Here is a 25,075-nt window from a genome sequence, read left to right on the forward strand (position 1 = left end):
TATATATTTGTCAATATTAGAATTTTATTGCGTTGTATATTTTTTAACTGTATATGAACTGCACAGTTAGGGATAACCCTCTATAAAAGCGGATTACCATCCCCATTTTCACCACATATCCCTTATCTTCTTCCGATTTTTCTTTCTCTAAACCCACAAATTTTTTTTCCTTCTTCCTCAACCTTCCGGCCACCATGTTTAACGCCGACGACAACCGTCCTCCACCCTCATCTTCCTCTTTTGAAGAGGATTTTAGGAAAATAAAACTCTACTTATTTCTTATAGCCGGTTTCTTTTTCCTCCTCATGGCATTAATGATATATCTCCTAATACATAAATAGGAGACAAAAAAAAAAATTTCCCCCGGAAGAATGGCGAAAAATGCACATGAATATCATTTTTTTTGTCTTTAAGTGCATTTTAGGAAGTTTTTTTTTATTCACTTGTTGTATTTTGTTTCTATTTTTGGTATTTTCTTGTTTTTTTTTGCTTAGCTTCATTATTGTTGTACGCTATTTTGTTTTTTTTGTTTGTATTATTTATCTATAATAATAATGATATAAATCAGGGGGAGATAATATATATATGTGATTTATCATCATTACTAATTTCAAATATTTACCTATTTGTAGTCAAAAGAATGGGAGATCTAGTGAAAAGACAATTTAACATACTAGATCTATCTGGGCAAAAGTTTTTAGAATGGACGGTGGACGCCCAAATGAATTTAAAGGCCCAAGGACTGGAACATACAATAAAGATGTGACAACCCAACAAGGGGATGCAACTACAACAGCGCATCAGTTAAAATTGCACTGTACAAGAAAAGGCAAAAGCCTTAGTCCTCCTAGACATCATTTACATGAAAGTTTAAAAAGTGAATATCTACTTGTGGATGATCCAAAAGAACTATGGGATAGCCTAAATGAAAGATATGGGCATCACAAAAATGTGCTTCTCCCAAAGGCACATTATGACTGGACCAATCTGAGGTTCCAGGATTTTAAAACGGTCAGTGATTACAATTCAACATTGTTTAGAATTGTATCATTGTTAAGATATTGTGATCATCCCATCACAGAAGAGCAAATGATAAACAAAACGCTCTCCACTTTCCACGCCTCTAATATCATATTGGCAGAACAATACAGGTTCAGAGCTTTCAAAAAGTACTCTGAGCTAATCTCAGTACTACTTGTGGCTGAACAAAATAATGATCTTTTGCTGAAAAATCATAATCTTAGACCTACGGGGTCTTCAGCCACTCATGAGATAAATGCATAGAAAGCTCTAATCCACCAGAAGCAAATGCTATACATAGTGGTGGACGCGGTAATTACAACGGTCGTGGGAGAGGACGTGGTAATTACCGTGGCCGAGGGCGTGGACGTGGAAGAGGCCGATTTTCCCCAAGAAATAATAATTTTAAACATTCTGATAAAAATTGGGGACAATCATCTGGAAATCAAAGGCAGACGTCCTATAAAGGAAATGATACTTGCCATAGATGTGGCATGACGGGCACTGGGGCCGCACATGTCGTACTGCCAAACATTTGGTAGATCTATATCAAGCTTCAATAAAAAACAAAGGAAAAAATGCTGAAGCAAACTTTGTTAATGAAGCCACTACATCCATGCCCAGCCTTGATGTTTCAGATTTTTTTATGGATGATGCTGAAGTTGAAAATAAGTTTGTTTAGATCACAATCGATTAATGTGCTTAGTTTATTTAAACTGCTTCAATATCCACTTTCATGTATTTGTTCCTTTATTATTAATAAAAATACGTATTTTTCTTATACTAATCATCGTATTTATTATTTATGAAGATATGAATTCATCAGAAGTTGGAACTAAAGAACAATGTCTCCTGGACAGTGGGACAACACACACCATATTGAAAAATAAAGAGTATTTTTCAAAACTTACAATATTCCAAGCAAATGTTAGTACAATTTCTGGGACAGCCAAGCTAATTGAAGGCTCTGGAAAAGCTTGCATTATATTTCCAAATGGGACAAAATTGATAATTAATGACGCATTATATTCGAGTAAATCTCGAAGGAACCTCATAAGTTTCAAAGATGTACGTCAGAATGGTTACCATTTGGAAACAATGACGTGAACAAAGAGGAATTCATATGCCTAACGGCAGAGAAAATGGCAAGAAATACATCTATGAAAAATTGCCAGCAATTTCCTCGGGACTATATCGCATAGATATACGTCCGATTGAAATTAATATGATATCTAACCAGAAGTTAGATAATAGAAAATCATTTACTCTATGGCATGACCGATTAGGCCATCCTGGCACAGGAATGATGCATAGAATCATTGAAAACTCAAATGGACACTCTATAAAGAATGTCAAAATTCCTCGGTCAAATGAATTAACATGCTCTGCATGCTCACTTGGCAAATTGATAATCAGGCCATCTATAAATAAGATTGCCACTGAATCTCCAATGTTTTTAGAAAGAATTCAAGGAGATATTTGTGGGCCTATTCATCCTGCATGTGGACCATTTCGTTATTTCATGGTATTAATTGATGCCTCTACTCGATGGTCACATGTGAGCCTTCTGTCAAGCAGAAATGTTGCATTTGCAAAACTTTTGGCTCAAATAATTCGATTAAGAACTCAATTCCCAGATCATACAATAAAGAAAATAAGATTAGACAATGCTGGGGAATTTACATCCCAAACATTTAATGACTATTGCATGTCTATTGGGATTATTGTTGAGCACCCTGTACCTCATGTACATACACAAAATGGTCTTGCTGAATCATTAATCAAAAGACTACAATTAATTGCAAGACCATTAATAATGAGGTCAAAATTGCCATCTACTACTTGGGGTCATGCTATATTACATGCGGCAACATTGATAAGATTAAGGCCGACAGCCTATCACAAATTCTCACCATTACAATTAGTATCTGGTCGAGAACCGAATATCTCACATTTGAGAATTTTTGGGTGCGCTGTACATGTACCTATTGCTCCGCCCCAACGTACTAAAATGGGTCCACAAAGAAGGATGGGAATATATGTTGGATTTGAATCTCCATCAATTATCAAATATTTAGAGCCAACAACTGGTGATCTATTTACGGCTCGATTTGCCGACTGTCATTTTAATGAGTCGGTATTCCCATCCTTAGGGGGAGAGAAAGTGGACCCACAAAATATAAAATCGGAAATTACATGGAACGCATCGCAAATGTCGTTTCTGGACCCGAGAACAAATTCATGTGAACAAGAAGTCAAGAAAATTGTTCATCTGCAAAGTATTGCAAACCAATTGCCAGATGCATTCACAGATTCTAAGAAAGTGACAAAGTCACATGTACCTGCTGCGAATGCTCCGGAACGGATTGAAATTCCTAATGACAATAAGGCAATTGAAAATGAGTCAATAGCACGTCGAAAACGTGGCAGACCACCCGGTTCTAAAGATTTAAAACCGAGAAAAATGAAAAGGCAAGGGGAGACAACGAACGAAATTAATATAAATCTCCCAACAGAGCATGATGAAAACAAAAATGAAGAGAAACGTGTTCCAGAAGAAAAGGAACATGAAAGCATAGACAACAATGAAACTTCAATTAATTATGTTTCTACAAAGAGACAATGGAATCGAAAAGATGTTGTCTTGAATGAAATTTTTGCTTACTCGATAGCGGTTGAAATGACATACGATGAAAATGATGTAGAGCCAAATACAGTTGATGAATGTCGCCGTAGAAAAGATTGGCCAAAATGGAAAGAGGCAATTCAAGCAGAATTGAGATCACTTGAAAAACGTGAAGTATTCGGTCAAATAACCCAAATACCAAAAGGTGTAAAACCAGTTGGGTACAAATGGGTATTCGTGAGAAAACGAAATGAGAAAAATGAGGTTACTAGATATAAGGCAAGATTAGTAGCCCAAGGCTTCTCGCAAATGCCAGGGATTGATTATGATGAGACATATTCTCCAGTAGTCGATGCAACTACACTAAGATTTCTGGTAAGTTTATCAGTTTCGAAAGGATTGCAAATGAGATTGATGGATGTAGTGACCGCATATTTGTATGGCTCACTTGACACAGATATTTATATGAAAGTTCCTGAAGGACTAAAACTACCAGAAAATTGCATGCCCAAAGAGATGTTCTCAATAAAATTGAGAAAATCACTCTATGGGTTAAAACAATCTGGAAGAATGTGGTATAATCGTCTTAGTGAATACCTATTGAAAGAAGGATTCAAAAATAATCAAATCAGTCCCTGTGTTTTCATTAAGCGATCTAAATCAGGATTCGCGATCATTGCTGTATATGTCGATGATTTGAACATTATCGGAACTCCTAGAGAACTTGAAGCAACTGCAAAATACTTGATGAAAGAATTTGAGATGAAAGATCTCGGGAAGACAAAATTTTGCCTTGGCCTGCAAATGGAACATCTAAGAAATGGGATTTTTGTCCATCAATCAAACTATACAGAAAAAATCCTGAAACGTTTTTTCATGGACAAAGCCCACCCAATAAGTTCTCCAATGGTAGTGCGTTCCCTGAATGAGAAAGATGATCCATTCAGACCACGAGAAGAGAACGAGGAGATTCTTGGTCCTGAAGTACCATATCTAAGTGCAATTGGGGCTTTAATGTACTTGGCTAACAATACTCGACCTGACATAGCTTTTTCAGTAAACTTGTTAGCTAGATACAGCAATGCACCAACCAAGAGACATTGGAATGGAGTCAGACACTTATTACGTTATCTTCGAGGAACACAAGATCTCGGATTATTCTATCAGTCAAGACCCAATGCGTCACTCATTGGATATGCAGATGCTGGCTACCTCTCAGACCCACAAAAGGCTAAGTCTCAATCCGGATATGTATTCACTTATGGAGGTACTGCAATATCTTGGAAATCACAAGCAGACTTTGACGGCCACATCATCAAATCATGCAGAATTAATTGCTCTTTATGAAGCTGGAAGGGAATGTGTATGGCTAAGGTCAATGATCAAGAATATCCAAGAAGAATGCGGGATGGAAACAATAACAACAATATCCAACTATCATCTACGAAGACAATACTGCATGCATCACCCAAGTAAGCGAAGGGTACATCAAAGGAGACAGAACTAAACATTTATCACCAAAGCTCTTCTTCACTCATGACCTCCAAAAGGAAGGGACGATCAACATTCGACAAATCCAATCATGTGAGAATCTTGCAGATTTATTCACCAAATCCCTTCCGGCGAAGAAATTTGAAGAATTAGTCCGAAAAATTGGAATGCGTCATCTTCATGATATATGCTAGATTCAGGGGGAGTATTATATGCACTGCACTCTTTTTCCTTCGATCAGGTTTTTATCCCACTGGGTTTTTCCTGACAAGGTTTTTAATGAGGCAGTTAATTTTAAGCATATAAGGATATATTATAGTTATACTCCTTTCCCTAGTTATGGATTTTTCCCACAGGAATTTTCCTAACAGCATTCTAAATAGGACAACATCTGTTATGAGTTATCAGTGGACATTCAAGGGGAGTGTTGTGAAAACAGTGGAATGACCAATTCCACTGTTGAGCACAATGAATTCCACTGCCATGCATTCAATGCATGGTAGGTTTTTCTCGCCGTATTTGTTGATTTATGCAAATACACAGTAAGTTTTGTGCCTATAAATACTACCATTTGTGAATACACCGAACATCAATGCAATATACAATACTCTCTGATATATTTGCATAACTTCTCTCTCTATTTCTCCCAATCCAAAAAAACAAAGCCTTACAAAAAAATCCCCAATATAAAATCGGCGTTGTATTAGACTCTGGTCACTCTACTCAATAGTTACAACTGTCTTTGCGAATCACTATTCTGAGTAGTCAATAAGCTAAAATCTCTATTAAACTTTAAATTACAAGGTTCCAAACCCCTAACAATACATTTGTTGGTAAACATTAAATTCTTAGTACTACTGTCACTAGATTTAACTTTGGTTTCCGAAGACTAAACTTTTTGTTGCTTTTAACATTTTCTTCAATGTTTGTGCATCATTCAGATTCTATTCTGACATGATGCAGTGGGCAGCGAATCTCCGTATTTTCTTCAATTTTTAGCAAGTTCATTACTCTTTTTTTCTTCATACATCTATTGCGATTTGCGAGTTAGTGTCAAAAACAAATGTGACTTAAGAAAATTATAAATAATTAGTATGAATCTCGGAACAAAAGAAGTATATATAGGTCAGGTTCTTCTGAACTTATTTTTAGTTTAGTTCAATTCAATTAATTTGAGTTTAGTTTAATAGTTTCCTCTCACAGTTTTCAATTAGTTCAGTTCAGCGTTATTCAGTTAAATCCAAAAAAATGGGGGTTATACTATCCAATGATTACAAAACGACCAAATATAGGGAATATGATTACTGCTAATTACAGAATAATTGAGTATAGTCATTGACTCACTCTTACGGCTCGTGTGGTTAGTAGTTATAAATTGTAATAATGGAAATGATTTTTAGTGTAAATTTGTGAAGACATTTTCATGTCAACTTCCATGATAATGCTACTTTATCCCAAAACAACTATTTTCTTCCTAAATTACATTATCATTCATTACCGTATGGAAATGTGGTATTGAGTGGTAATGAAAATTTATGAAGGAAACCCCATGTTTTGATATCAAGTTTCATTACTATGGAAATTAACTTAAAAATATCATCACAAATTTGAAATTTACACTAAATAACATTACTATTGCCATCATTTAGTAACACTAACCAATTACCATATTTCCTTCAAGCATTATAGGAGTATAAAATTTCATATTTAGTTTCATTCAATAAACACGATACTACCTCTGAACTTATTGAGCAAGATAATTGGCAATGCAAAAGGACGAACTTGATATAGTATAAATCTATTCCTGGGGCCTTAACCATCAGCTTAAGCTTTTTGTTTCAGTTGGTCCTTTGACATGGTATCAAGAGCCAGCGTGACAAAAAGGTCGCGAGTTCGAATCTCATCCACCCCTCCTTTCTCAGTGGAATATTTAACCTCATGTATGAGGGTAGCCTGTGCTACATCCACACTTCAAGCCCAAAGGGCTCTTGCGTGAGGGGGCGTGATAGAGTATAAATCTATTCCTGGGGCCTCAACCATCAGCTTAAGCTTTCGAGGCCCCAAAAATAGATTTATACTCTATCAAAACTGAAGTGGAGCATGAGTACCTTCATGTCTAAGATTCTTCTTCGTTGTCTACTTGTTTCACAATATACCGATAGGATTCATAATCAAAATGGATTGTTTATTGAGTTCGTTTGATATTTTCACAATTTAAACACATGTTACAGGCCATTAATATCGTTGAATAATACACTGGTAATTTTTTTGTTCAATTGATTTGTTTTTTTTTTTTCAAATTACATAATAAAGAACCAACATATCTCACATCGTCCCACATCAAAATATCATTAATTAACTCAAAATAAAAATATAATAATATAGTATTATCATTTTTGAGATGATTCAATAGCATCAAGCAAGGTTTAGAAAAGCATAGTAATTTATTATTATCATTATTGAAATGATTCAATAGCACCAAGTAAGATTCGTTGGCATTAGTCTAAGTTGGTTTGAAGAGTGATATCACTAACATGAAAATGGTTTCACATGACAAAGTTATTATTTCGTAACAATATATATTAGTATGTCGGATGAATGATAGTCATACTCATAACCTAATGCGAAAATGAATATAACATCTTTTTTTATACCATGTAAAGCTTGATCATGAAATCCATGAGACCATCCATCTCATTAGTTCCTTATAAAGTTCATATATGTATCTAATTAGCAAATGACCTAACAACATCCTCTTATGTACCTACACTCAAATGTTTAATAGAGACATCTATCGAATACGGTGGATGATTGGTGTCAAAGAGTTGAATTGGAATAATACATTTTTTAGTTAAATTTCTCAATCCAACATCACTCATAAATTGTACGAGATTTTTCCAATCTTACAAATAATATTCCAAAAATATCCTTTAAGTCACCCCAAATTTACAAAATTACCCCAAAAGTCCCGATATGAAATACCATCTCGAACATTCCAAAAAAATTGACTTGTCCATCGTCATGACTCATGAGAAAAGTTCATTCCAAATCCAAGGTGCTCAACTGCCCATCTTAATGCCACGTGGCCTCCACCATCCCACGGTCGGCACCTACATCACCGTCAATTTCAATCACAATCTAACCCTCATCACCACACCAAGAATAACAAAACTTTCTCTTTTTTATTATTTTATTAAATCTGTCTTTTTTATTTGCTACATTTATTTTAGCACACAGACCAAAAAGAAATGTGAGACCTTCCAAAGTAGAACAGTAAAATATAAAGTAGTTGTTTTTTGTATGATGGAAACAATATGGAAAAAGCTATATGCAGGCATGCAGCCGTAAGAGTTGTATATAAGAAGCTAAGAATGGAAATAAGTTGTATTAATTGATTATTTATTACTGATGTCCATAAATTCAAAACTTATTTTCATTTTAAGTAGTGTATTTATGTTTTATATACAACCCTAACGGCTACATATAGCATAACTCAAACATTATAAAAGTAAATTATATGAGAATATCATATACCAAAAGTAGAAATATTTGACAATGTATAAACTAAAAAGAAACGTATCTAAATGATAAAATATAGCCACTAAAAAAACAAAGGTAGTACTTTACTTATTATTTTTGTTTCTATTTTTATTGAGCTTATTTTAACTTTTTATAATACACATATTCAATTTTAATAAAAAATAATATTTTTACTTTTTTATTAATTTTCTTCTAAAACTCTATGTAAAATAGATGGATAAACTAATAACGACGAGATTGATTATAAGCACCCCATTTTGATTTTTCACACAGTCGTCAACTAACGCCGTTAATCTTTCTTTTCTTAATACAAAACTTCTCTCATCTTTCTTTCCTTTTTACTTTTTGAAATTTGAATCCTTTTTTCCCTCATTACTCCATTAAACAACAACCACCGATTCACTCCCTCACATTAATCCAACGGCCATAATTCTCTCCCCCATCACCCGTCTCGTGATTCCAACATTTTATAAAACCCCGCTTTTTCTCTCTCTTAAAACCCTCAATTTCTTCATTTTTCACTTTCCAGAACTCCGAGAATCTTTCCTCTCTCTTCTCTGAATCTTTGCTTTTCAAGCATCAATGGCGGAACATGGTGAACATGAAGCTCCTCATCATGAAGGAGAAACGTTAATGGAGAAGATCGCTGAGAAACTTCACCTTCATGAAAGTCACGATGAAGAGAAGAAGAAGAAGAAGCATGAAGATTCTTCATCATCTTCTTCTTCTTCCTCAGATTCTGAGTCTGATAAGCCGAAGACGACGTCGCCTCCTACTCCTACTGCTGCTGCTGCTCCTGCTTCTTCTGTTCAAGCTAAGATCTACCGTCTCTTTGGCCGTGAGAAACCTGTTCACAAAGTTCTCGGTGGCGGTAAACGTACGCACTCTTTCTCTCTCTCTCTGATTCGAATTTGCTTTAGTATGATCTTGATTTACTTCAAATTTTGAGCTTAAATCTTTATTGAAGCTTATTTTTGAACAATATCGATTTGTTTTACATGTTAAAAATCTTTCGATTTGCTAATACCTAGCTCAAATTTTATGCTCTATAACAAGCTTAATCGGTTCTTTTTCCTTGATTTGATGTGCGAAATTTGAGTTGATATAAATCGAACAATCTGAGTTTAGAATCTGAAATTGATTTTACAAATTAGCTATTTAGCTCATGCCGAGGTTATAATCTGAAGGTGTAATCAGTGTACATTTAGAGCTTGATTTGAAGTAGAAATGATATTAAAATCATGTGATGAATTTGAAATACTGAAATGAATGTAAATCGTGTGCAGCTGCTGATGTGTTCTTGTGGAGGAACAAGAAGATCTCAGGAAGTGTGTTGGCATCAGCTACTGCGATCTGGATTCTCTTTGAGTTGCTTGAATATCACCTTCTTACTCTCATTTGCCACAGTTTGATTTTCTCTCTTGCAGTCCTGTTTTTATGGGCTAATGCCTCCACCTTTATTAACAAGTAATTATCTTCGATGCCACGCCGTTTTCGTGAACTAGTTTATTACTTATGTAATAGAATTTTTATTAAAATGTTGAACTTATGATGATTGATTGTTTGAATCATAGGTCTCCACCTCATATTCCAGAGGTTATTCTGCCAGAGAAGCCAATCCTTGAGGCTGTTGCTGGACTGAGGCATGAGTTGAATCGAGGACTCGCGATGTTGCACGACATTGCTATGGGAAAAGACTTGAAGAAGTTCCTTGCTGTATGAATCGGTTACTTTATTAATTCACTGATGGTTATGTTGAAGAAGCTAGGTTATACTTAATTGATTTACATGAATATTTTGTTTGTTGTTTGTAGGTCATTGCAGGCTTGTGGATATTGTCCATTGTCGGCAAGAGCTGCGGCTTCATAACCCTCTTTTATATAAGTAAGTGGTTTTACCCTAGCATCTACTGTTCTTTTGATAGCTGGTAATGAATGAAGGCAATATAAATGAATCTTTTAGTAAATTTGTAAAGAAAGTTTTATGTCAACAATCATGGAAATGAAGAATGTTCTTAATCTCCACAAAGTTTCATTACCATTTGATACACTTCTCAACTAGAAGTGGATGAGAATTAAAATTTCTAGAAAAAGAGGATCTTAAGGATAGAGTGACAATGAACATTGTTATAATTATAGGCAATTAGCACCTGACTTATGTTTCACAGAATCACATTTAAATTCTTTACCATTATCGCGATAGATTGTTGGCTTACAAAACTGGGCCTTAAGAGCACGGTTTGTGAATATGTAATTATGATCATGATATTGAACATCTTCATTTCTGTGTATGCCACAGATTTTGTATTGTTGCACACAATCCCTATTCTTTACGAGAAGTATGAGGACAAGGTTGATGCTTTTGCGGAGAAAGCAATGGCTGAAGCCAAGAAACATTATGGTGTGGTAAATGAGAAGTACATAAGTAAGATTCCAAGAGGACCTTTGAAGAACAAGAAGGCAGATTAGAGGCACAGACATTAAACAAGCCTTGTGCGACGATTGTTAGGATAAGGTTCCTAACTCTTTATTTACCTGAAGGTCCATCCATTGTGCTACTCACCTCACCTTTTGGCTTTTGCATTTTGGCTATTTGCATTTTGGCTATTGCATTTTGGCTATTGCATTTTGGCTATTTGCATTTGACTTTTGTGGCCTAAGATAGTGTTATTGCCGGGATTAGCTCAGAAGTTACCAGATTTTGTAAGCTTTGTGGCAATTTTCTTGTTTTTGGTTGTTGTTGACAATTTGTTGGTTTACAGGAGAAATTAGAAGCACAGTAGAGCTACATAATCTTATTTATTTGTGGACATGGTTCTCTTTGCTTTTGGATAGGTAATAGGTTTTGCTAATGTTGTAATTGTGATGTATTAGTCTCACAGCAATGATCTGCTGTTGTCCCTGTGCTATCCATATTATACACTCCTACTAGAGTTTGGTAGTAGTTCTCTTTATATTTACAGTCTTTTCTTATTTCTGGCAACTCTTCATACACTAATTTCTATGAAATTTTTAGTTTGGATAGTGTTCTCTTTCTACCAATTTTTTTTTTATATTTTAGTGACCCCGAAGCACTGAAATATTAATGATGAAGATAAGCTTTGATTAAATTGTTGGGCGTGAGCTATTATTGTTAAATTGTATGGTAAATCCCAACTTCGTGTCATCAATCAATGATAATTGAGGAACTAATAAGTATCTCTCTGAAATTTAGTCTATATATAATCCGTAAATAGCGAAAAGTACTCTTACGGTATCAGGGAGTATCGTTGGTACAGTTACCGACATCGCATATGCACTATGGACCACAGGAGATCTTTCAAAGCGATCTGTGCACAGGTGGTGGGAGTTTAACGTATTAATCATTAAGTTGTCTTGTCACTGGTATGCATGTCGCTATTGTATTCCACTCGTAGCCAATAGCCATGTCCTCGTACTGGTCATCGATGTGTAATTTGTGTATTGGCGAGTTAATGTATTCATCACTGAAAAAGTCACTGGCAACATTACTACCACATCGTCAGAATGGTTTGACAAAGATGATCACGAATTAACGATAAAACTCATATATGACATCAGTCGACATGTACACGAGGCAGCTCAAGGCAAGCAGAGTTCAACAAGACGTTACAAAGATTCGACTCCTACAATATCACGATTTCGATTTCATTGTTCAGATTCAATGAGAGAAGAATCTAGTTACTTGATATGAACACAAAAGTATAGTCTAGTTTGCAAATGCAATTAGTATACAAGAGATAACTGTTTCATAAGTTTATATGACCTCTGGTTTTGTAATCTACATAAGGTAAATGTAATGACGATTATATTTGCAATTGAATCAATATATAAATGAATCAACATTACACAACCAAAACCAAGAAAATGGAGCAAAACTTTTTACCTTTTGATTAATTACACACATCATTTGCGTTCAGGTAACAGCCTCAAAACTACGAGAACTCTTTGCCTGAGGGCGTGAGAGGAACTGTTGAAAACTCAGAACCAGAATTGTCATATGGCCTAGAGCTCTGATAGGTATATGCTGATCTTGATGTATCAATAGATGGTTTTGTGGTACTAAAGATAGGAGGACGACCACTAGTACCTCCTCTTCGGTCCGGCAAGGCTGATTGAGCAGCTGAGGTACTTGGACTACTGCCACTAGCAGGAGCACTCTTGGACCCTTCAATAGGTTCCACGAACTCTCTCTTTTCTCTCTCTTCAGTTTCTTTAAGAAGAAAATCAACCCATAGATCCGCGAAAGACTGAATTTAGAAAGAAAAAAAAGGACCATATGACATTAAGCTGAGAGAAAACTCCAGGAGTGGAAAAGGTGACTTTAGTATGAATCAACTAGCCAATTACCTGATCATCTGAAGCCATATTTGCAGGTGTCCCTGCAGAACTTCCACCCATGATGCCACCAACAAGGCGACCAGGGAATCCCAGAACACCACGCACTACACCTTTTCCAGCGCCTTGCTGAGAGGCACCTATTCTCTGCTTATCGTCATCTGAAAATCCCAGCATGCGAACCATGAGGTCAAGAACCTGCTCATTTGCAACCATTAGCAGTCAAAATAAGAAAACTAACAGAATTAAGGTCGCCCCAAAATGAAGATTTAGATAGATAAAAAAAACGAACCTCTTTGCTGTGATTTCGCTGAAAGTATGTCACAAGTAATTTGATGACGATGCGCCTGATAAGATCATAAATGAGTAAATGGAATCCTTGTCATTTTCATTCACACCCATTGTTAATTCAAAATTTGATATAATACCAAAAAAAAAAATAGTAGAGCAACATGCATAATGTGTATGGTAGATATTTCCTGATGGAGGTCATAAAAGGTAGTTAAGAGATTAGGATATCTGATCTTCTCGTCCCAATGGTATTGGTAATGAATATGTTTACTATCAAGGCACAAAGCAGGGGAGGAAAAAGAGAGAGATTTCTTATTCGTAATAAGAAACATCACAAAAGCATGAAGCTCATGCTCAGGTTTGATTGGGCAAGAGAATCATCCCTTCATATCCATACAAGTTGATTGAGTAGTCTCTGAAAAAGCATAAGGGTGCTTACTCCTATTATGGGCAAGCAAAAGGCGACGATTCCCGAGTTTGTCTAAATCTTGACCAACTTAAGACACATTGTTAACCAACAATATGAGGTCGCTAAAGTCAAATGCATCCTGTCCCCTCCAATCTTCCACTACCTCTTCGGGATACATCCTATCCATGGTGAAAAAACTAACCTTAATGCAAAAAGTAAATAATGAATGAAAACAAATGTCTCGTTTAGTCGTTTGTAATAAGAATGGTCAACATGACTGCAATAGCGTATTTGTGCCTTTGATACTGACATGTTTAGATGTGTTTGGTTGTTCTTGAAAAAATAGTTACCATATCACATATTAGAGTAAAGATCCAAAGAAAAGTAGTTCATATTTCCAATAGGCTAACCTGTCAACTAGAAAATCAGAATCCACTGACATCCTATTGAGACTTGTCATGCTTTGCTCAAGTGCCCGCCGTAGTTTAGCATTGTCCTCCTCAAGCTTATTTACCCGATTATTCCAGTCTGCTACAATCTTGTCTGCTTGTGCAAGCTTGACTAAAAGTTCTTCCTTCTCCTTGTCTGATTCTTCAACTTGCTGTTTTGAATCCTAAAAGCACATGTAGCATTTTATTACGTGATAAACGAAGTGGCAAAAACTTATCTAATCTCTTTCTGAGTAATATTGGACAGCAAGAATGATGAAATTAGGATCTTTATTGGCAAGTCTTAGAAAAAGCATGTTCGGCAAGTCCACTTCTGAAACAACCGGTACCCCTTGTCATACCTTTGTATGTGATAGAAACAAATGATAGTTTTAATCGCATTAACGCCCTTCATCTCATATTGTTATTCCCAGTTTGCTTTGGGAAGTTACTCAGACGGTGAGGGGTCAAAGGAAGCATATGGCTTATTTTTGTGAGAGAAGAATAAATGTGGGAATAACAAAAGGAAAAAGAAAACATCCAAAAAAGGGAAGTGGAAAGAAAAAAATAGATAAAAGGAGTACAAATTCAGGTTTGGTGTGTTGTCTATACAATGTTAACATTCAAACCAGAGTCCAGCACAAGTGAATCTAGGCTAGTCAATATGGAACAGAAAATTCCAAGTTTAACGACAGAATGTCAAGACTCATCGTGGCTTGCACCAAGTTTTAAAAAATCAACTAAATTATTACAGTGTTGCGAAAAAAAACACAGATAATTGCAATTTGAGCTGAATGACACCAAAGAAATTTGAGGCTATCAACATGGGAACAGATACCTGCAGAAGTTGTGAAAGCTTTGAACACTCCTCTCTAGATAGTGACAATTCAACTTCTAGACGCTCCTGTAAAGAGATGTTTCACGAGAAGGGCATGAAAAATCTTAAAAATTGCATTCTGCAGCACATAACCCATAATATAGAGAAAAGTAAAGGATTTGGAAACAGTAAAGACCTTAGCTTCAATTTCAGCATAGTATTGTCCAAGAGCAGTTTGCAGGTTCAGAATTTCTGTATTTTTGGCATCAATTGCACTCATGAAGCTAGTAAGCTTCTTCTTCAAGTCTTCAATTACTTCTTTAGACTTCCGCAATTCATGGTCATTCATCATTTTGATCTCCTCCTGACTTGCACGTGTTTGCCCCAAGGCTCTTTCCAAATTTGAGATCGTTGCTTTCTGGTATTCAACATGCTGCCGAAGTTCCTCTATAATTTTACTATCCTCATCCATCTTTTCTGATTCTTCTAATTCCTAAATGGTAGTCAGCAAACAAATAGCTTCAATAATAGCCACATGATGCGAGATACTAACAAGCAGAAAAGTGGCAAACTATTTGTAAAATTGCAGCTAAAATTTTCATAACCTCCTACATATTTTCTGATTCTTCCAATTCCTAAACGGCAGTGAGTAAATCAATAAGTTCAATAATAGCCACATAATGCCAGATATTAACAGGGGAGAAAAATTGCACATTATTTGAAATTTCGATTTAGTACAATAGAATACCAACATACAGTCTATAGGACAATAGCTCTGCAGTTCTGCTGAAAAATTTAACAAAGTCAAGTTGCATCAGAGGAAAGAGGAAGGTCAAATCAGTGCAAAACTATAACCAGAAAGTTTCTTAGACTTGATAGATATGATGGAAACAAATGAGACAAGTGACAAGTCCATCCAGAAATTAGAGTTATATAATAAAAGTACCCATAGAATTTGATAGGTTGGCTCACCAATGTTGTAATAGCCACGATATTTTATGTAAGTAGTGGTGAATCCCATTAAATTCTAAGAAATGCATCTATAAAAAGCTCAACCACCAAAAAAATTCTGCAGTACTACTAACAAACAAATTCATAGTAAGAGGTAAAACTTTGGAAGTGCCCTACCTTGTCTAATAAGTGTTGCTTCAGACGAGCAAGCTCCTGCTTGGCTTTATCCCTATCTCTACGTGTTTCTTTAAGTTCTTTCTCAATCAGTCGCAGAGAATGCTCCAACTCAACTTTACCAGGGACGTTCGCTGATGCATATGCACTCTATATGTACAATACATATTAATTTCTGTAAGTGAAACATTCACAATGAATATATACATGGTTTTCAAGGCATAACAACCATAGAAAACCACAGGTACAACCTCATCCAAATTGCCAGACTGCTTTGTGCCTCTTCCAGAAGTCTCTTTGAGTACAGATTCAAGTTTTTCCTTCTCCATCTAGAATTTTATAGATGTTAGTCCCAATTTTTTTACTATTATGCGTGATCTTATAGTTAAATCTAATGTCTGTACGTCTTACAAACAATGCAGAGAAAAAGATGATCAACCTTTAGCTCAGCATTCTCCTTCTCCACACCTGCAATTATTCTTCTCATACTGTCTGCATCATTTGTTCCTTCATTCTCTCTTCTACGGAGCTCCAATTGTAAACGATTTATTTCCGATTCTTTTTCATCTAGCTCTTGGCGTAGCTTATTCGCCTCAGATGATGTCTGCCAGTTCAGCATATATTAACACAACATCCAGTCATAAACAAAAAAAGGAAAAATATTCCCCAATGCTAATGCAGTCAGCCGTCAGGTATTAAGATTAAAAAAAAAAAAGCAATCCACATAGTAGATTATTAACTAAAACCAACTCTATGGAGTCTATAAATAGAAAGCTGAGACACCAAAACTACTTCATGTTTTTAATACTTTCAAGTCTGTGTTTTAAACTTTAAAGACAATCAACATAATTTTCTAGCAATGTTTGGAAATCATGACTAGAAGAATGAAGCCTAACAAAAAAAATGTTGTAACTTACTTCATTATGACCTGATTTCAACGCCTTGAGCTCTTTTGTTAAGGAATCACTCACCTTTTCTTCTTCTGAAAACAACAGACATTAATTCAAACAAGTAATTTGAGCAAAAGTAGAGATGAGAGGATGTTGTATATGCAGAAGAAACCTTGCAATTTGAGTTTTGTATTTGACAATACTTCGCGTTCTTTATTCAATTCTGCACTCAATTTTTTCATCTGTAACTCATGATCATTCTGCATAGCAGCCAGCAACCTGTTTTTCTCTTCTAACATATCTGCAAGCTCCTAGAAATCATTTATTCTTTGTCAATACTATTTTACAAGTACAAGCAAAAATGGACATAATCATCAAAAGAACATGTAGCAATCACCAAGATCTACAAGCACATTGTTTCCATGTCATACTCTTCTACTTTACTGTCAGTTAACAAGAAATTGATAAGAATTGAGGACAGGATATCATCTTGCCAGCACTAGATATGAAGTGCAATCAGAAAAACTGGCCAGAGAAGATGCAGTAAATTATCTTCCGGGTGTCTCATACTTGTATGTAAGAGCTCAGATTATTTGCAATATGTGCATGAGTGAAATTCATGTAGAACAGAATGTGCATCACCTTTTCATGACCCAAATCTGGATAACTGGATGGCGAATCAACTTGATTTGTAAGTACAAATCCATTACTGTTCCCATCCTGTTTAGAGACAACACCATTTTGCCAGTGGTATCCACCAGAACGATTTTTAACAAGGGTTCCATGCTTGTTCTGCCGGCTAGGAGATTTTTCTCCACTTCCCTACATCAAACAGTCCACTGGTACGTTAATTAGAAGAAATGATGAGAGGATGAAAGGAATTGCAATAAGATATATAGACAGAATAGGCCAGCAGAAAGGAAGAAGAGAAAGGCATCTATCTCTAAGACCCTAACTGAAATGACACAAAATAGTACACAAGCTTGTACTGTAATCTAGAAGTTGTAAGCAAATAAAACACTTCCTTACCCAACCCCCAAAATAGAAAAATGGAGAGTGGGTAAGGAAAAAGATGTTTAGCTAATGATACAGAGCAAATAAAGATGGCAAGAAATCCACAATAACAACAATAATGCCAAAGCTTCAAATTCTAATAGGATAGAGTCGGTTGCATGAGTCATGATTTCATCTTCCATGCTCATTCACATAGATAACTCACCTCCATTTCTTCATATCTTTCTTAAGGCTCTCCATCTGAGTTCTCCCCCCGACTTCTTCTAAAATCTTCATAATCTACAACCATTACCGGTGCATCATCTAGTTGACATCTCATATGCTCATTCGCTTTTATCTTAGCCTGAAAACCTGCTATTCCAATCTTCTTTCAGATTTCTTCATTTCAATTCTTATCTATTAAGGTGAACCCACACATCCATCTCAACATACACATCTTAGCTTACCCCATTCTCCTCATATGTTTCTTAGATGCCCCGCACTCACAATGCAACTCCAACAGACATCCTAAAATGTTACCTTTCAACCCTAAAGGTACACTACGTTTGCACAAAGTCACGGTTGCTCTTCTATTTCAATCATCTTGAGTGTATTTGTATCCTATATGATATCACATCTTGGTCAACATCTTCATTCCTATGTAAATCCGACCAAAATTATTTTAAATACTCACTTACTGGCGACTCCGTACTATCCAATGTTACTATATCCTCAAGTGCCTCCCTCTCATTACTAGAACTGCACTCCATCTACTCAGTTTTAATTTGAATTAGCTTAAAACCTCAAGATTCTAATGTTTGCCTCCATCGCTCCTATTTACCATTGAACACATCTCTGGTCTCATCCACCAGTAATTCAAACAACTTTAACTGAATAACCTATTTCAGAAAAAAAAAGTTACAATATAAGGGATCCTGTATTTTTCTTAGGAACATAATGGAGATTCTAAGTTTACTATATCATTCCAGGATTCAGGAAGTTGTCATTCTTGTATTCCTAGTCTTTAAAAGGGAAGTTGTTTTTCTGATATGTCAAAAAAAATTATTATATCAAATATATACTACTGATTCATACTTTCATAGACATGCTCAACTAATTCCTGAGGTCCCCTCGTAATAATCTTCTCCTCTAATTTCCTCACTGTCACTCCCATTCTTCTCCAAATTGTTAGCCTTTCTCCTCCTTTTAAGTTGCACCTCCTTCCTACTAAACTCTATCAGCCTGATAACAATTTACAAGGAAAAAAACTGAATAAAAGTTCACTGAAAACAGAAATTACCAAAGTACAAATTGTCACAAACTACAGCAGTAGGTGACAAAAGAACAGCAGCTCTTACAGGATAAAGCTGGCTTCAGACACAACTTCAAGCACATAAGCTGCTTATGTTTGATGGCTTTGTTAAGTATTACAAACAATCAAACAAAGAAAAGCAACAAAATACGACAGATTGAAACATAATACTTTATGTTCCAAATTAGCTGCCACACTTCCTTATTTCTGGAAAACTCAAATTAGTTGCAACATTAATTTAATTATTAATGGGTTCTCTATATTTCTCTCCTCAACACATGGATCCACTTTTAAAAATATGTCTATCTCTTGCCTCTCCTTCACACTTATGCCACCCCCTCATGTTGCGATTAATTTGAAATGAAGTATCAAGCATTATATGGTGAAGAATGGCCTAGCCATTCAACCCTTACGTGATGGAGAATCCTCGGAAATTACCTTCGTCACATTCATACTACTCGTAGATGTTCTGGAAGCTTCATGTCGGGTTGCACTTAGGGCAGCATTTGTTACTTCCAGATTTTCTTTCAAAGAGCCATTTTCTTGATTCAATCTGGCTATATAATCCTGTCAATTCAATTCGAAGTATTCTACTATCAAACAAATTAGCACAAGCTAAAGGTACACAGTGGCAACAGTTGAAATATAAAAGCTCAAAAAAACAGGTAGACAACAGAAAATAGACGAAAAGATTTTGGGACAAGGCGAAACCACATGAATTAACAGATATATAACTCATAGGTAAATAGCAAACAGGTTGATAAACATCAGAAAGGAAGATGAGAAGCACAATCCTGGTATAAAGACTGTGGCTCGAAGAATCTAGTTACATAAATCAATTTTCATCAGCCACTTTCACTCTTTCCAGCTGAGCAATGAGCAGACTACGGGAACATCAAGCGCTCTCTCTCTCTCTCTCTCTCTCACACACACACACGCGCGCGCGCACGCACGCACACACACACAAAGCCTTTACTAATACTGAGAAAACACATGAACCATGAACAGTTTGTGGAATGGAAAATTTACATAATCGGCTGCTTGTAAACAATCTGGCATTTCTTCTCCTTTATAGTAGATCCAATCAGTAATTATACAAAATAATAATGAACAAGACCTCAAAGGTAATTGATATTTCCACAAGGTAATTACTCTCTGAAAAATCAATAATTTTAAGTATTCAAGGCATTAATATTCATATACTTTCCCCAAGAATAATTGATATTTCCATAAGGTAATTACTCCCTGAACAATCAATACAAAAAAGAACTCCAAAAAGAAGTATTCCCTTTCTCCATGGTTATAACTTAGCAGATATGCTATCCGCACCACATTATTTTCTTTGGTGGCGTGGCCCTGTGAGGGGCCAGGGGAGGTAAGTAACTAGAGTACTTATTCATACTTCCATAATGCTGCGCATACATTCATATCAGATATATTAGCATTTTTTAACGATGGAAGAAATGGAACTTCTTGGAGGTCATGATTTTTAGGACTAGATTGACATAAAACTTAGTTTAGCAAAAGCCAACCAGAACTGATAACTCAGCTGATATTGGTAGTTCGATTTGAAACGTTAACCAAGCTATCAAGATGACAGGTCAAAAAAAAAAAAAAAGCAATGTCTTTCAGCAAACTAATCAGCCTGCTTATGCAGTTCAGGTCATATTGGTGATTCCACCCTTTTCTAAATTAATTTCTCACTGCAGTTGGTGAAACTAGCTTCACTAGAACAACTACTTTCCGGCTAGCTTTTTAACATTACCCCCCAGGCCCCCATTAACTACAATAATTTTAGGATTCATCCTATATATACTCTGAATGTACGAAAGATGATTTTTAAACAGTCTTGTTTAACAAGTAGATGGTGAGAAAATACGACTTCAAACTTTGTTCCAAAATTTACCATGACAAATCATATCAGTCACCTGCTCACCATTTTATATGGGAAGAATTGACTTCGCTTAAATGTGCAAAATTCGCTTAAATGTGCAAAAAAATAGCTCCAAAATCTTTAAAATGTGGCTGGAATTCAATACCATGGGTCAGACCTGGTAATCTAGCATATCCATTGACTGTAGCTAAAGGATCTATCATTCCTTATATTTTGTGTCTTACCACCAAAAATTGTTCATAAATCTCTGACAGCCCCTTCGGTTAGTGGTCATAAATAGTGGTAGTGGTAATGAAATTTAGTGTAAACTTGTAAAAAAGTTCCCATGTTAATGACCATGGGAATGAAACTTTATCACAAAACATGAGTTTCCCTTTATAAATTTTCATTAACAACCAATACCATCTTTCCAAGTGGTAATGGATAGTAATGAAATTTTAGGAAGAAAATGGAAATCTTAGGACGGAGTAGCATTACCATAGGTAATGACATTGGATTTCTAGTACAAATTTATACTATAATGCATTAACATTCCCACCATTTACGGTCTCTTACCAAACGGACCGTGAGTGCATTACATTTATTCCTGAATACTACTTCTATAACAAAGCACAATCATGTGCACATTTATCAGAGTGTATGTGAGCATGTCTTAGAAACATTGAATGAATACTGTAATCACATGAACATGTGCATGTAAAGAAGTGGATGAAAGAGAAGTCGGTAACACGCTTCATAAATTTTATATATATATGTAATTATTCTACATAACTACATTAGTTTGTCAAGGAGAGTATGAACAGTTGAGTTGGTGGAATCCTTAATTACAACTGATTCAATAAATATTGCAAATACATTTACGTAGTGGATAGAGTGAATAATTATAAGTCAAATTGCGTGTATTTCTAGTTTATGGATTAGGACCATCCATCTGGTCATGACATACTAAAATACTCACTATGAATTCACATAGTGGATAAAGTCAATAATGATAAGTCCAATTGCATGTATTTCTTGTTTATGAATTAGGGCAATCCATCTGGACATGACATCTCACTATGAATCCTCCTCTTCCTTGAAGATAACATATAACACTATATCTTGCACAAGATGGACATTATCTTACAATTCAAAACCTACAATATCTCTGTTCCATCTAGAAGCAAAACCTACATCACTTATGAATGAATAAATAAAACATTATCTCCATTTCTCCATCCTTAAGTAGTTCTCTAAATCCTACTAAATGACAGTTGCTTCAAGAAGAAAATCAAAACATTCAGTAGAAATGAAGTAGAAGAAAAATTGCTGAGTAAGATTGAGGTCTGAAGTACTAACGCAACACAAATACGTACTTCTTTTTCTTTCAACAAAGCTGCATAATTAACTGAGAGCGCCTTGATTTCGCCTTCCGATTCTCTAAGCTTCTTGATCTCCGCTTTATAACGCTCAATCTAAATGCAGCAAAAGTAACCACATTATCAACAAAAGTAAGAATTTCATTTCAACAATATATTTCAGCAAAAACAAGAATCATAAACTACAAAATCTAAGTATATTGATCAAATAACAACAAGATACAGTAATACACTACTAAATTTCTTGTCAGCACCATATTTCAGCAAAAATAAGAAACATCAACTACAAAATTGAGTATCGTGATCAAATAACAACAAAATACAGTGATACACTACTGAATTCATCGAATTGAAAAGAAAAGCGAAGAGCAAAGCTCGAATACCTCAGAAACGTAAGGCGAATCGGTTCCATTTGACATTATCGGAGAGTTCGACGCCGATTTGGTATGAGCAAGACTGTGAGAACGTCGGCGATCGGAGTACGGAGAATCGCGGCCATGGATCGAAAACTCTTCGTCTTCATCATCATCATCATCATCGTGAACATCGAGAGCAATCTTGTTTAGGTTTTCTTTCAAATTAGCAATTGAACTCCACATCTTTGAACTTCAATCAGTCAAAAAAGAGATTCAATGACATAAAATTGATAATGCAAGTTTGAAATTGCGGGGAATTTGAGAACGTTTGAATTTTGGTATGAGAAATTTGAGGAGAGAGGATGATAGATCTGAAAGAAGCGTGGTGGTGTGTAGTCTACAGGTGTATTCATGTAATAGTAATTGTTGTTTTAATGGGGTAAGAAAGCACGTTTTGGTGTTGGCACTTTGGAATTGGGATTTTGGGAGTGATTGTTGAAATACGGGTCTTCTCTTCACTTTGGCAGTTTGGCTCGTTACTGTTTTTTTTTTTTGCCTTACAAGGCAATTTTGGTGTATGAATTACGATCGATTTCCTCGTCTTAATAGTCAAGTTTAGGACTATTTAGTTCACCTTATTTTTTCTTATTTTAGATCTAATTAGTTCACCTTATTTTTTCTTATTTTAGATCTAATCAGATCAGATCAGAATAAATAAGTTCAAATCAGATCAGATCAGAAAAAATAAGTTCAGATCAGATCAGAAAAAATAAGTTCAGATCAAATCATGCTTATCTTTAAAAACTCATTATTACTATTAAATATCTTTCATTATATATTAGTAAAAAATATACTAATTGAATATTAATAAAATACACATGGAGACGAATCAAACAAGACCCCACATGACTATATTTTTTCTTATATATTGAGAAAAATCTAAAAGATTCTCTCTAATTGTGAATAGTGTCAAGATTCTAAGTGAGAAAGATAAAAAAATACAAAGGGGTATTATTATTTACTAGTACATTTGTTCAAAAGGATTATTATTGTTGTTGTACTTATTAATTATTAATATTGGTAATTATTATTAATCTTGTTGTTACCATTATAAATGTCATTGTTATCATTATATTAAGTTATTTTGTTGTTATCAAATAATAGAAGATTAAAAGTCGCGTGTTAAGAACATAAGATTGACGCAAAAATAAGAAATATATATAATATGATAGCTCAAATCCATGTCAACGAAACTACTAAGTTCGGATTACATTTAATAATAAGCTTAGTGTGAGCTACAAATTATAAATTTAGATTTGGTACACCTCTTCCTACCGAATTCCAAATCTCTCTAACTATTTGAAGTTGCACGCTATTTAGTTCTTTTATGCGCAAGTCATAGTTGTTTGTATATCTATTTTATTTTATATGAAAAAAAAAAGTTGAGCCTGCCGACTTCTCAAGTGTGAAACATTTTTTTAAAGGGAAAGTGTGAAATATTGTATAAGTGCTCTTATAAATGAATGACTTGAGTTATATAATTTTTTTTAGTAATAATAATAATTATTATGATTATAATTATTATTGTTGTTCTTATAATATTATCATTATTGTTATTATTATTATTATTAAAAGTTGTGTAAAAGTTGTACTAGAAATAAATGATAATAATAGTAATACTATAAAGAAGATCTTATAATGTATTGCATAATAATGAATTACAAAGTAATAATATAATAGTAATAATATATTTTTTTATAAATGATAAGATCTTGTAAATTAGATCAGTTCAGATCATATCATATCAGATCATAAAAAATAAGTTCGGATCAGATCAGGTCAGAAAAAATAAGTTAAGATCATAAAATTTCAGGTAAACTAAACATAGCCTAAGTATTAACTCCGATAGAGTTGTCAAGAATCATTGGATATAATTTTATTACTTCGTATTTCTCATCTGTTGGGACATTAAGGTTCATATCTTGGTGAAAACAAATATTTCAATGCGGTGAGGGAGGTTGGATTACTTGTTAGGGTTCCGAATAAGTGTCTTGTGCGAGGGTGGAGAAAATTTCTTTTTAATACGAGATTTGACCCCAAAAAAAAGTCTGATACAATCATTCTTCCTTTTCCTTTCTAACCCTTAGTATAGTGGTATTCAATATTCATT

At 34.9% G+C, this 25,075-nt stretch overlaps 2 protein-coding genes across 7 annotated transcripts; one reads left to right on the forward strand and one right to left on the reverse strand.

Moving 5' to 3' along the window:
• Positions 1-9,100: 9,100 nt before the first annotated feature.
• On the forward strand, positions 9,101-11,700 carry LOC104886894 (reticulon-like protein B4). The gene is made up of 5 exons (XM_010671426.4): positions 9,101-9,554; positions 9,964-10,144; positions 10,252-10,393; positions 10,492-10,561; positions 10,976-11,700. The coding sequence occupies exons 1-5, from the start codon at positions 9,260-9,262 to the stop codon at positions 11,143-11,145; spliced, it is 858 nt and encodes a 285-aa protein (XP_010669728.2). The 5' UTR covers positions 9,101-9,259; the 3' UTR covers positions 11,146-11,700.
• Positions 11,051-23,424, reverse strand: LOC104886879 (golgin candidate 4). 6 transcript variants are annotated; one of them, XM_048638006.2, is made up of 16 exons: positions 22,933-23,424; positions 22,547-22,645; positions 19,736-19,864; positions 17,635-17,814; positions 17,165-17,303; positions 17,020-17,084; positions 16,542-16,706; positions 16,354-16,431; positions 16,106-16,252; positions 15,174-15,470; positions 14,999-15,064; positions 14,143-14,345; positions 13,325-13,379; positions 13,045-13,230; positions 12,581-12,944; positions 11,051-12,161 (listed from the first exon to the last, which is right to left on the reverse strand). In XM_048638006.2, the coding sequence occupies exons 1-15, from the start codon at positions 23,146-23,148 to the stop codon at positions 12,630-12,632; spliced, it is 2,340 nt and encodes a 779-aa protein (XP_048493963.1). In that variant the 5' UTR covers positions 23,149-23,424; the 3' UTR covers positions 11,051-12,161; positions 12,581-12,629. The 6 variants fall into 6 exon arrangements, with proteins under 6 accessions (XP_048493963.1, XP_019103546.2, XP_057251451.1 ...); XM_019248001.3 differs by having other exon boundaries at positions 11,051-12,173; XM_057395468.1 differs by lacking the exon at positions 11,051-12,161 and having other exon boundaries at positions 12,360-12,944; positions 22,933-23,423.
• Positions 23,425-25,075: the final 1,651 nt, after the last annotated feature.

This window comes from Beta vulgaris, chromosome 1, assembly GCF_026745355.1.
Source record: "Beta vulgaris subsp. vulgaris cultivar EL10 chromosome 1, EL10.2, whole genome shotgun sequence".
NCBI classification, from domain to species: Eukaryota; Viridiplantae; Streptophyta; class Magnoliopsida; order Caryophyllales; family Amaranthaceae; genus Beta; species Beta vulgaris.

Excerpts from the sequence above, each read along its gene's own strand:
- LOC104886879 (XM_048638006.2), bottom strand. The coding sequence starts at position 23,148 with ATGTGGAGTTCAATTGCTAATTTGAAAGAAAACCTAAACAAGATTGCT. Across the intron at positions 13,380-14,142 it reads TCTGATTTTCTAGTTGACAG|GCGCATCGTCATCAAATTAC; the intron begins GTTAGCCTATTG and ends TGATCTTATCAG. Across the intron at positions 13,231-13,324 it reads AGCGAAATCACAGCAAAGAG|GTTCTTGACCTCATGGTTCG; the intron begins GTTCGTTTTTTT and ends GCAAATGAGCAG.
- LOC104886894 (XM_010671426.4), top strand. The coding sequence starts at position 9,260 with ATGGCGGAACATGGTGAACATGAAGCTCCTCATCATGAAGGAGAAACG. Across the intron at positions 10,145-10,251 it reads GCCTCCACCTTTATTAACAA|GTCTCCACCTCATATTCCAG; the intron begins GTAATTATCTTC and ends TTTGAATCATAG. Across the intron at positions 10,394-10,491 it reads ACTTGAAGAAGTTCCTTGCT|GTCATTGCAGGCTTGTGGAT; the intron begins GTATGAATCGGT and ends TGTTGTTTGTAG.